The sequence below is a fragment of the Osmerus eperlanus genome, chromosome 6 (genome assembly GCF_963692335.1).
Source record: "Osmerus eperlanus chromosome 6, fOsmEpe2.1, whole genome shotgun sequence".
NCBI classification, from domain to species: Eukaryota; Metazoa; Chordata; class Actinopteri; order Osmeriformes; family Osmeridae; genus Osmerus; species Osmerus eperlanus.
Genome location: NC_085023.1, coordinates 11,836,263 through 11,850,143, shown reverse-complemented (window position 1 = coordinate 11,850,143; position 13,881 = coordinate 11,836,263). Strand labels below are relative to the sequence as shown.

The 13,881-nt window shown below is 44.7% G+C and overlaps 1 protein-coding gene across 1 annotated transcript in view; it reads right to left on the bottom strand.

Moving 5' to 3' along the window:
- The window catches only part of ttc27 (tetratricopeptide repeat domain 27), a 65,701-nt gene that overhangs the window by 21,040 nt on the left and 30,780 nt on the right, over positions 1-13,881 (bottom strand). Inside the window, exon 10 of the mRNA XM_062463497.1 lies at positions 7,082-7,195. Within this exon, the coding sequence (XP_062319481.1) occupies positions 7,082-7,195 (114 nt within the window). The remainder of the gene's footprint in view (positions 1-7,081; positions 7,196-13,881) is intronic.

Here is a 13,881-nt window from a genome sequence, read left to right as displayed (position 1 = left end):
TCATCCAATTGTTATCGTCTCGTTCTCCAGTCTCCCTCAGGCGAGACAGGTCATTCCATCACCCACACGACTAGGCTACAGCCCACATTCTCCCCGCTACGGGGAGAAAGAGGTATTTGTTTTGCAGCGAGGATAATTGGTCCAGACTTTTTTACTTTTGTCACAACAATAACAGTCTTTATTTCGAAATATATTTGAAAAAGAATACCCATGGCTCGTGAAATAGAAAGCCGGGACATAGTTATGGTCCAGGCATGTGCTGGGTCATCATGTCTGGGTTGGTGGTCTAATCTCAGGGCCTGGTACAAAGACCAGACTCCAGTGGAGTGATTTGGAGCCTGGCAGGCTATGATGGTGTGTAATTAATAATAAGTTGATAAGAGTTGTAGCTGCAGAGGCTTCATTTGGCTCCATGTGTAAGGAATTGAGAGAAAATTGGGCGAGGGTTTGAGAGGATTACGACCTTTTTTTCCTTTTTCTTATTTTTATTTTTTTTACGAGACAAAAGAAACCATCCAGACGTGGTGAGTCATGCTGATTGCATTTTCTTGGGGACCACGAGTGCAGACACTATGACAGTGACACAACCAAAATGCAGACGGACAGAAATACATCTTTACCTGTAAATTGACGGCAAAAAAAACAAGACATATGGAGATAAACAAAACAGACTCACTGCCGGCAAACTCTGTCTGCCGAGGTTGTTTGTCATTAGTCTATATAAACTGCATCTGGCCTCATCCAATTCCACAGCAAGTTGACAAACAGGGTCGACTAAGTCATTACCTCCCCTGCACAACTCAATATGAGACAGCAGCATACAAAATAACCTTGTCTTGGAGTTTGAGTGTGGACAACCAATAAGAGTTTCATTTTAACCACAGTACCTACAATACCTTCTGCAAAAATGCAGTTTTAAAACAGTTAGTTCACGGGGTGTCCTTGTTGCTGAAAATCTGCACATAATGTTCTCTGTCTAACTTGTGTTGAATGAAAGGCAATATTGTAATTCAGTAAGTATTTCAAAAAGGTTCAAATGTTAGCATAGGTACATGGTTTATAGGGTATTGTACAGGAAAATGTGTCATCTGTGATGACTCACTTCATGTCATTGGAGCGCATGTATAAAGAGGAGCCAAAATCAAAGGCGACAACAGTGATCTGCTTTCATGATTACAGCGGGGAGCTCTCGGCTATGGGCCTTTGATGTTCCGGAATCTGGATACAAATTTCCTCTGTCCCCCGCCCCCAAAATATAATGTGTCAATCAGGAACCTGCTAATATCTTCCAGTATTTCACAAAAACTGACGAGAATAAACAGCTTAATACCTTTAGCTGATACGGGCAGAATAAATATGCCTCATGCCAAGCCCCGTCTTGAGATGCACTGCATTCGATGCATGTCGATGCAATTTGCATTTGAATGCCCGATTCTGGGTCCAAGTCAGAAGGGAGGATGAGGGCTAGGACGATTTCTTTCCGGGATGAACATCAACATCATCCTGAAATTGGATTTCCAGTTGGCTTGGTGCAATCGTTTTTTCCATTAATGACAAACAAGGATTGTTCGAGGGCAGAACTCTGGATGACTGATGCCCCATTTGGTCCCTGCATGGCCAGTGGACAGTCTTCAAAGCATACATGGGAGGATGGTGTGAGGAACGTTCTGGAAGACCACAGGCAGAACATGGAGACCACCACGACATGGCTGCTTGTGTGTGGTAGGCGATTGAAGAATGAACTCAAAACTAAGACTAAAAATGATTTAATGTTCACTTGAATTACTATATTAATGAAATATGGAAACGTCTATACAACCTCACAGCAGCAGAAATGTATGTGCACACGGGGATTAACTTCAGAACCATGATCAGATTGAATGGATTCGACCTACAGCACCAAAGTAGGAGAGGTATGAGTAGTTCATTCCCTAAACCTAGACAGTTAAAAGAAAAAAGACACTTTTCAAAGAACGCCTTTAACCTTTTCATGTTCCTGTTAAATTTGCCTGAAAACGCCTAAACAGCATACCCAAAGTAAATTGGAAGCTGTTCTTGAACCATTTGGAGTACATGCATGTAAATGATCTCTTTTGAAAGCTGACACTCTGAAGTTATGTCCCCTGTTGTCAGGACCCCTGTCAGTCCTTCTAGTGTTGAGTAATAGAAGCTTGAACACAAGGAAAGTGAAAATTTCTATTTCCGCCTAGATTTTGTTTTGAAAACAGAGGCCTGAAGAGGCCTAGAGGTGGTAGGTATTATCTGGAAGACTAAATTGGACCACAGGTTGAAGCCTTACCCAATTCAAATCAAAAGTCAAACATAATACCACAATATATTCATATTTGACACATGTTTTTATAAGAGTACATCCAGGAATTTTCTAAAAGGGTCTTTTGGAGACTCCAAAATGACCCTTTGTAACCAAGGTCAAGGTCAAATAAAAAGGTATTATTTTTCATAATTGTTATCTCTGGCCCATCTCTGGTACTTAGAAATATCATATATAATAGCTAAATCCCTAATTAGTAATACTGAAACACAAAAACTGAAGCATGAACACATTGGAGTGCTTTATCTGATTCCAAGGATTGGCGCACAAAGAACACTGATTCTGTCAACCATATTGCGCAATCGACTGTTATTTTGAAGGCTCCACAGACGCATACAAATGAGGTATTGGCATTTTCAGCTAGCTGTCAGCTACAAGGCTAACGAGCTAATTTCAGAGCCAGTCGAAGCCAGTTCGAGAAATTTGTTTAGAACGAGTGTGGGGGGGGGGGGGGCGGGGGGGGGGCAGGACGCACAGACCTAGTTGGCTTTAGAGGGCTGTCAACGGGGCATGGAAGCTCCTATTGGGTCGAACAAGGTGTCAATCAAAAGGGGAGGGTTCAACGGACATTTTGAGACCTTCATTTTGTAAATACTCCGTTGATAAATCGGAGAAAATAACACTTTTATGTGAACAAGTTGTTTCTTCCGTCGGCTAACTTGCATAATGAAACAAAGGATAATGGCTATTCATGAACGTAAAACATTGTATTTGGACGAATTACTTTACATGGTTAGATACTTTGAACCCTTGGGACTTACGCAGATCAAGTTTTGATGGCATGATTTGCACACCTGGACCTATTTGAACAACTTAGGGTGAGTACAACTTTTTTCTTTGGCATTGTTGAAGGAATGTTCACCGGAAAAAGACGTTGACTTTGCTTGCTATTGCGACTTGATCTTGAATTGGTTTATTTCAATGGAAGCACAAGAATCGTAGCTTTCCAACGATGTATAACATGTGTAGCGTCTAAAAAATATATTTTTTAGAATTTAGTGCGTCGTAACTGAGGAAGGGGGAGGCAGCATTTTTGTCTCGCGGGCGAAACAGGAGCGTAAAGCTACATATGCCAAACATAGCTACTGGTGTTGGTCTGACAGTTCATTACTCAGCAACTGTAGCCCCCTCAGTGTTCCACCCAGTGACCTTTCTGCATACATATTCCTAATTATGACTTTTCAGGGAAATGGCATTTACTGACTGTATATTACAGCCCAACAATTACACCAGAGAGGTGCATTAATAATAAATATGAGAGCTCCGTGGAGCAACAAAAGAAACAACTTCTCGAAATACCTTCCAGCACAAGGCACCTGTTTCTTTCCCAGCCTAATCCAACTCATAACGTATTTTTTCTTTTGAGCACAAATTGCTGACTGAGGCACTTGGACTACATTTTCAGGGTTATTATTGATTGAACTCACAAATGACATTTGAAGTATGGCGAAATATGCTTGTGTTTTCTGTGTACAGATTTAAGTGGGAAAACAAGGTTCCTCAATCAAAGACAATACAGCACCAGTTTGGTTCAAAGCGACAGCATTATTTTTGTTTATACTTCCATAAACAACACTACTCAGAGTAATATTATTTTGATAAAGGTTACAAAAGACTGTATAAACAAAATAAATTATACTGAGCCCTGATAGCCTCACAAGACCAGAGTATCTCACTCTCACAGAAAGGGCGATTGGCCAAATAAAATAATCTATCAAATGGCAACTAACAAGACAATGTGCCCATTTATAAATATGACCTTTATGATCGCAACCTCAGTTGCTACAATACAAAGCAGCCTCCAGCTTGGCAATGACAACACAAGGAGTTGACCAACATGAACAATTGGTCTGTGTTTCTCCATCTTAAACAGGAACTCAGAACATAGATAACAGAGTAAGAATAACAACCACAAGAGTAGGCCAGCCCATATACATCCTACAAATGAGGGAGACTACCTAAAAACACTGAAATACTGCTGGTAACAAAGCCTCAAAACTCAGTAAGTCATGCGCTCCAAAACAAGAAGACTGGATTCATGACGTTTTACGGCCATGTCCCCCCCCCCCCCCCCCACCTCCTCCCCTCCCCCCACCTCTAACTTCCTGCCAAGCGGTACAGGGTGTTAGAAGCCAAATCCCACCGCTGTGCAGGAGGGAGAACCGGAAACGGAGAGGAGGGTAAAACCCGTCTTTCTCAAATCAAAACAAATTTATTTGTATAGCCCTTTTTACACGCAAGCATGTCACAGAGGGCTTCACATATGCCCATAGAATTGCCCCTCAACCAACCTAAACCCTCAAGGAAGACAAGGAAAAACTCCCCAAAAACTCTCAACAGGAGAATTTTTTTTTGAAGAAACCTTGGGAGGAGCAATTCAGAGAGGGATCCCCTCCTCCAGAGACGGTTGGTGAGAGAGAGGAGCAGAACACAGGCTAAACATAGTCATACAGTGTCGATGGGTTTTTAAAACACCAAAATCCATTATTCAACTTTATAGATGTAGGACAGGACCGGGAGACTCGCGACCAGGTCCAGCATTGGCTGACCGACGACCAGGCAGGTGCTGACAACTCAAACCCCCCACACCACAAGGGATGTGTGTGGGGGGGGACAGAGAGAGGAGAGCAGGGATTAGAGAATGCCAGGAGCAGCTAACAGTTACAGTCATAATAGAATGAGATCCCCACCGGTCAAGTGTGGACTGGTGCAGCAATTTAACAGAGCAAAAAAGGGGAATTTGATGCAACCCCACACACCAAGACAGCGACAGCCCCCCTCATTTGGAACATGAAATCTGTTCCAGGGGAAGAGAACTCTAAAATAACTCTTTCTCCTGTCCTCCTCTCTGGTCCCGCGCTCCTCCCCGGGCAGCGGGGCGTGAAAGGCTGCCTGTCAATCCTGCTCTGTTCCCAGTTTGGCTGTTTGGGGACCGGGAGGGGGGGAAACAGTGATTGAGCTTGTCTGTCTCACGGGGGATTGGAACAGGGTGGCTTCTCAGGGTGGATGGGTGGGGTAGTGGGGGGGAGGTCGTCATGGGAGCACTTGATGTCTTTCTCCCGCTGTGATGGACGGGTGGCTTCAGTCTACCCATGATCCTCTTCTCCCGTTCCTGTGATCCCCCCCCCCCCCCCCCCCTTCTGTCACAGACTCCTCCTCTGAGGCTTTGCAACAGGACTGCAGAGCTCTGTGCACAAACATTTCAAGAGGAAAGAGGGGTAGTGGGTGGGGGGGGGGGGGGCAGCCGGAGCAATTGAAACCAGACTTTTTTTCTTCTTTTTTCTGTGGAGAAACACTGCAGCGTCTGGTGTGCTTTAAGACTCTCCTGTTCTGTACCCGCCGCCAGTCGCCACCGCCCGGGCCCCCAACCTGCTGCTTTATGATTGTGACCTTGTCTGTCTGGGTCTGACAGCTCGCTGAACACCTGCAGGACGAACGCCGAGGCTGCTGAGCACCGCCGCACATACACGCACCATGATGTCATTCCAGCACAGTGTGCACAAAACCCATTAGAGCAACATAAATTAGGCCCCAGTTCACGAATCGGCACATGGGACACATGCACTCGAATGTCTTTGCGCTGACGTGGGAATGCAAGTATGTGTGTGTGTGTGTGTGTGCAAAGTGGGGTGTGACGTGTGGAGCATGCATCCAGTATGAGACCATGCACCCTGGGTGGCACCGTGTGTGCGCCCACACATGCTTTAATTAGAGAGCCAGGTAGAGGGGGGACTTGTTATCTCGTGAAAGGCACAGTCACACACCCGGCCAGGCTCCCCCGGCCCCCATTGCGCCGAGAGGAAGCTTGCTCTCCGCTTCCTCTGTTATCACAAAGACCAGAGGGGGGCCGTCTGTTCCCAGGTTGCCAAGTCCCACACTAAATCAGACCATCCTCCCCATGTCAGGAAAGGGGGAGGGCAGGATGCGGAGAGGAGCGAGAACGTTGGAAATGTGAGTGAGAGGCAAGGAGGGAGAGAGGAGGAGAGAGAGAGATAGAGAGGGAGAGAAAGAAAGAAACAATTAGAAGTGTTGGTTAGGGAGAGAGAGGTGCGGAGGAGGAGGGATGGTTTCACAGACACCAGTGACAAATATCCTGCCCGGGACAGGAACCCGGCAGAGAGGGGGAGGGTGTCTGTCCTCCGCCGGCTTATTCACAAGTCCCCTCGGCTCTGGCAGACAACTCTCCGAGGGAATACTGATTTAAAGAGTCTGGCTGTCGTCTGGCTGGCTCCCATAGAGCGTGCTGTCGCGCTAACGAAACGGCGTGTGATTCAAACACGTGTTTAGACACTTGACCTTAGACCCGACTCCGCTGAAATGATGGATAGCGTACCACAGTCAAACTTGCGCTCGCATATTATGGCAAGATTTTCAAGACTCTCGCGGTTCTACTCTTGCGTATCTTGAGACACATCTCACACAAAAACCTTTTAGTACATGCGGGAAAAAGACACACTTGCGTTCCACAACAACCCTTATGGCATTGCAAAAACGGGTAACAGCATATGGATGCAACTCAATAACGGGGCACGGAATGGGAACTATATAGGGGTCAGATGGCTGAGCGGTTAGGGAATCTGGCTATTAATCAGAAGGTTTCAAAATGATGTTGTGTCCTTGGGCAAGGCACTTCACCCTACTTGCCTCGGGGAGAATGTCCCTGTACTTACCGTAAGTCGCTCTGGATAGGAGTGTCTGCTAAATGACTAAATATATAGTGAGACGATGGAGGTTAGATGATCCCCTCACCTGTGTCTGCATCATGGCCCTCTCCACCCTCCTGCCACTGCCTCGCTCCAGCTTGGTCCTGAGGCACAGGGCCGTCACCTCCACTGCCCAGAACTTAGGCTGGGCCAGGATGCACTGTAGAAAGATGAGGATATTTAGAACAAATGGATGAACGATTCCTTTGCTGCCATTGGCACACACTGAACAACGATGACAACAAACCACCAGTGGATGAGTGGCAGGAAAATCACAAAATGAGTTTGAGGATATCGACATGGTTAGTGAAAAGGTCAGAAGGCTCCTGTGACATCAGAAGATTATCACATCGGGGTGGATAAAGCGAAGCCTTCGTTAAATGTTTACACTTGATAAATCACCACAACTCAAATCAGAGGTGGGGACAGTCGGTTTCATGAGGCCGTGGGTGTGTGTGTGTGGGTTGGCGTAGCACTCGGTTCGGTGTGCGCGTGGACGAAGGAGAGGCGGATCCCACTTCCTGTCTGCGACAGGAAGCACATTACTCATTCCAGAGTGGCGGACCCCTCCCGGTGTGAACGGCTGTACGTCTCGTCCCCCAGCACTGAGGTCATGTCTGCTGAAGGACAGACAGACGGGGGACGGTGCTTTGAGGCGTTTCCACACCACTGGACCTTTCGCACAGTCTGTAGCTCAACAGAACTTTACAATAAGCTGCAGCAACAGCACGAGGATCGCCGTACGTTTCAGCTTCCTTCTTGCTTATCTAGTCCAAAATGATGCTTCCCAGACATTACAAGGCAACAGTGACATTCAATACCTCCGAGGCCAATAAGAACCAAAAGTACATCCAGAAAGCACTACTGAAGATTTTACTTCATGTTGGCGCGGTAGGCAACTTAATGGTGAAGATAAAGTGGATATATGAATTAATACATGTGAGGCCTTTCTGTCCACATTTACAAGTCTACCTAAGGTTCTTGAAGAGACTTCCTTGTGAACATCAACACATAACTGAAAAAGGTGCTACTGAGAGCTGGCAAGGAGTAAAGTCACGCTATGTTGCCTGTGTGGTCTACTGTTACCATAGCTGGTAACGATTCCTCATCTGGGGAGCACATTGACAAAAAGCAATCAATTCAGCAAAGACATGGCCTGAAAATATCCCAGGACTGCCAGTCATTGACAGCTGCTTCCTGGCGTGATGGGAGTCTAAAATGGAGTTGTCGTTCTCCCTTCCATCCCCCAAATATTACCTTTCACTTTCAGTCAAGGCACCTAAAGAGGAGAGTAAGTCAACAACTGTGAGACAAAGAGGGAGGGAGGGAGCAAGGAAGGGAAGAAAACATCCGTCCACAGAAGTAATGCCCCTATGGATTATTTTAAAGACAAAGTACCACAGCACAAAATGAACGTCGGTGATTTATGACTTATGTCTCTCAATGTTTGTAAGACTCAACACTGTAAGACCTATCACATTCTTACTCATTAGTTAGTATGAGTAATATGCAACGTCAAGACACTTTTTGAACAGACACACTGACGTGAGCTTCCAGCCTCAAAGACAAATGACGCTTCGGCTTCCTTTCTGAGCTCCCTTCTTCTAGGCCGAGTGAACACGTGTTCTCCCTTGGCTATCCTCGGACAGACTGGCCTCTGGCCCTCGTCTCGACATCAGGCCTGATCTCAAACAGCCAAATTAGTAGCAAACTAATGCCTGCATCTGGGCTCACACGGCCCAGAAGCTCTCCTACGACGAGACGGTTTCACATGCAACTCAATCCCAAAGTGTGGGAACAGTGCTGGTGAGAGCACATGGCAGGTGTGAAAGGAAGGAGGTTGGAACTGGGAAGGAGTCAACATCGGGATGACGTCATGGAGTCAGCCAGACTCTTCAAGCATGACTGGAGCTCCGTGGCTCTCCATACTCCGTTTTCCTTTCTCGCTTTCTTGCCCGCAATCGTTTGTGCCAAGCTGCAAGATGGTTATCGCAAAGCAACTTCCTCCAACTGGGAAGGAGACACAACTATTCTAGAAGGATCCATTGTCCATCTTCTTGTCCCACCTCACCCCCCCCCCCAAGCTTTATAGATAGAGGCCCTTCCCAGAAGCAAAGTTTAGAGTGGATGGAGAAGACAGCGAAGCAGAGTTTACCAAAACATGCTGCAGATTCTATCCCCCCTGAGCCATGGAGATCTTACGACAGACAGTCTTTATTGAATTAGATGATGTAATGCACCAGCCTGCCACATCTGTGGGGATAGAAGGGAAGAGCCTGTCTGGATGCTCTACATAACCAACTCAAATCAACGGTTGCACAGGAAATACTATTTCCAGACTACACTGTGGTATTACTCCCACAAATTTGCCGACATTGATAAAACACTTTACATCCACATGGTGTTCTTGGTTTCTAGAGACCGTTATAAAACAAAGACCATCTGAAAAGGCTAAAAAGTGGCTTCATTAGACTACGGGGCAGCAATTATATAGACATTTTCATCGTTTTTTGCTTGGTTGCCTTGAGAATCTTAGTAAAGTTTAAAAACTGCATGACAAAACTTTTTAAAGGCTGAGTTTTCAAAGCTACTGTTTATGAGAACAGTATACAAGCTCTTAAATAAGATATTTCAGATTCTTCACAATCCCTAGGGCCTTTGGAAAAAAGTACTCTGAAAGAAATGCAGGCTGTTTTAAGATAACACTAATGTCAATACCTGGGTCCTCAGATCCTTCATAGCAACCATCACTATGTGGCATCGACACTACTGTAAAAGATTGATATCTTAGCACCAGCCCCAGCCTTGTGGAATGTGGTTCGTTATTGAAAAGACCCCTTTTCTCTCACTCCTTCCCAATCGTTGTGCAATCTTATCTTAGTCATCTCTGAGCTCTAAGCCTGTCAGTTAACAGTGCAGTAATTTGATGGTGATACTGAGAGGAAAGAGGGGGTCAGCCAAAAGTTCACCAACACTGGCTTGCTAGTGATTAAACTTCAAGGTCTCTTTCACAGTCACGGTGATTTACTGAGTTTAGTCAGTCATGACACATGCAATGTAAACATAGTAAGTAAGCTGGATGATAAATTCATTTGATGATTTAATTCAAATTCATAGTATCTGCAGAAATAAACACACCAATCACATTCAGCTAAATTACTTCAAATGAGGTACAAGAGCCAAAGTAACTAATGATAATGACAGTGTGAAGTCATTCCCTGAGTCGTTACTGTAGTCACAACATGAATAATTGGAGAATGAAATGCAAATACAGACCATTTGATTCAAATCAATCTTTTAAACATATAATTATGATTTAAGCTGTGTGGTGTTCACATTTGAGTTATTCATGGATCCATAACATTATTGGGTAAAACAAGAAAACACAATACAGAGGTAACCATTTGTGCTTTTTCAAAAAACAAACATTGGAAAAGGCGATCCGCGCTGACAGATATGGAGCCCCAGACTAACTTCAGAAGCAGTACAGGTATGATGAGAGAAGCGTCCATGCCCAGCGGCCTGCATGTTACCTTCAATAAAGCCTGTCAGCAGGCTTTTTCAATTTCAATGATCAACTTTGTAAACGTGACCATATCCGTAGACAAAAAGAAAAGATCTGTGGCTAATGAATCGTTCGCTACCAAAATCTCCTTTTGTTGGCTCAGATCTTGCTTATGAGATAATGATCAGACCGTTGCAGTTAAATCCTTTGACACCTAAATGCCTTGAATAAATCAAGACATTAGCATGAGAACGTTTTCAGCCCTGTCCTCGGCACCATGTCCAACTGTATTGAACAAAACTTCCCACGACTCACACCCATCATCATTTTATCAGCTTATGTCAACTTTCGAGTCAAAGCATCAACCAAAGTAGGTTTATGAACTTTCAAAGACGAGCTTTGGATGATTACAGATATCTTGAAACAATTCCTATACATTTTCAAGGCATCGATGAGTGAAGACAATATTAGTCAATACAAAACCATATAGTCTATCGTAAATAGCCTACTAAGTCGTCTTAGGCCGGCTTGATACAATTGGACTTGCAGTGGTGGAGATGCCAGAGGCCCAAGAGTCTCTGCCCAGTGTTGAGTCGACACGGCCTTGGCATATTTCTAAGGGACTACTTCTTATGACAGCAACGTATCTCGACACATCCAGGGTCTCTGATGCGAAGAGACAAGTAAGCCTACACAACCGGGGTCCCTCTTACGAATGAGCCCTGGTCAGTCCGAAGGGGACACTTTGTTTCGTTTGCCTCACCAATGAGGGGGAGGTAAAGGCCTGGTGATCAAAACGGAGGCGACATGCAAGAGAGACATTTTAACCTCTGGGAGGGGTCACGGTGTGTGCTGAGCCGTGTGATCGTGTTCGGATTTGACAAAACGAGAAGGGAAGCAGTGTGACAGACACACTGACCACTGGTCTAAGGTTCGTTTCTCTGTTTGTAAATACTACATAGATTCCATTTTCATATATTTTATCATCTTTATATAGGCCTACTGCAGCTTAGAAGCTGCTTAGAAAAACGAAATGTGCAAATACTCAATTTGCAGACAGACGACTTAATTTCCTAATAAAGATAAAAATCTTTACATACATAAAAAAAAATCTATACATGAAAGAGGAAGCTGTGGTGAAGACATCAGGCTGGAACAGACTGGAGATTTACAGCAAGACAGTCACATAAACTTTAGGGCAATAAATTAACCTCTTTGGCCAGTCCCTTTTTTATCCCAAAAGAAAATAGAAAGAAAAATAGAATAAAAATAATTAAACTTGGGCATTTGAAATAGTATTTATAGATTTTCCTCTCATGTGAGTGAAGCCTTAAGCGGTCAGTTAAAATTGGAGATGGTCCTTCGTTTCATTCCTGGATAGTGAGGCAGTGTGAGACATCATTGGTCTGTGACCAGGATACCAGGAGACCAGGGGACCGACGGTCGGACACGTGTGTATCTACTCAAGGTATCTAGTCACATTTCAGAAATGATTCACTGCAACAACAACAAAAAACTAACAATAACCGCTTTAGACAAACTGGTCAATTTCACAATATTATAGTGAATGATCAAAACATTGTTAGATGTCAGACATGAAAATACATCAACCAAACCTTGTTATAGCCCATAAACAATTGTATCCCTTCTCACATTAAAGACAAAGAGCATTCCTGGCACATCTTCTCAAATTAGTGAAGGCTTCCACATTATCCATCAGCCTATCATATCTGGGTCCTGACCATAACTGTGTTTTATGATTCAACATGGCATCGAATGAATTAACTCTTAATTCCCCATGTTGGTTTGAAGAGTTTATGGTTGAGCTGGAATCAGGAGCAGATGAGTCATGGCCTCAAGGTGATCGTTTGGGAAGAGATGAAGAGGACCCATTTCTGGATTCCACCTCATGCAGGTGTAGGGATGGGCCTCGCCTCGGCCCAGCCTACCACGACCTAGTCACCCCTCTGTAGACTCTGCCCTGTTCCTGTTTCCCCTTCCATTAAAAAGATGGGCAGTGAGGATATCCAGGTTAGTTTGCAGGGGACCCTATTATACTTCCATTGTCCAAGTCTTCCAATTAAATAAAAACCCAAACATGTATTTTATGGAATTCATTCTCTGTAAAAAAATCCAATGGATCTACTACACGACAGATAAGGCACAATACTCCATTTTGAGTAACTATCCCCAACTGAGAACTAAACCTGACAACATTAGGTGACATTCTCAGACACTTCGAGAGGGCTGTGCCAAATAACTGGTGCTTGAGCGCAACTTCTACCGACGCCCGTCAAGGTTGGCTGACAAAAACAGGGTGGCGTTGAGGAGGGCCAGAGGTGTGACAACCATCTAACCAGCCTGCAGATTCCTGGATCCACATGTAGGCTGGGAAGATGCCTGCTCACACAGCCAGCCGCCATTGATCGGAAGAGTCCAGCAACGCTCGACAACAATGTGACGCATGGTATCATGTCACGCTTTAGCTGAGCTGTAGGGAAAAGGACGTCAACTTCGTAAGACAGAGAGAGAAAAAGTGAAAAGGGGGGGAAGAATTGCCTTGTGCTTCTGTACCTGAGTAATAGAAAATGACTTTTTCCTCACTGAACTAATCAAACTAAGGGGACATTTTGACATATCGGCTCCATTCATCCACAGTGGGGGACTAATTCATTACTCACACAGACAGGAAGGGACAGGAGGGGAAGGAAAGGAAAGGGACTCATTCAGGTGTGTCTTCCTAAGGGTCGCCTCCTGTCCCTCAGCAAATTCAGACCCCTTAACCTCCTACACCTACACACAGGTGAACACACAAAGCCCCAGAAACATTCATGGACACAGCCACTCTGTTCTCACACATACTAGGCTAGGAGGATGTTAAATCTACACACCCAGTAGTCCCTGGACACCCATAAGCGACTCCATTCATCTCTGTCTACAAGTGCTGTATGGCCGTTTCAGCAAAGATAAACCCACTACCATCTGCCCATCCAATTACTGCCATGTCAGATCCAGATTAGAAATGCCGTAGGGAGACGAGGAACGCAACTCCAATAAGCAACATGTGTTCTCTGGAAAAGAAGTACCTCCACCTCACCACTCTGAGGGCTACCACATTCAAACACGGCAAAATGGCAAAAAGAGTTCTAATAGAAATGCCAAGGTCATGTTGAAATGCCACCTTTGGCTGTCATTAAACTAATGAAAAAAGATTCAGAACATGCTATTCAGAATCCAATAACGATTAAAAGTTAATTATGTCTGTAGCCTTGCCATTTCAAGAAAAGAAAAAAAAAGAGAGAAAGAAAGAAGTCTATTGTCATGCCCTCTTTGGGAGGTTT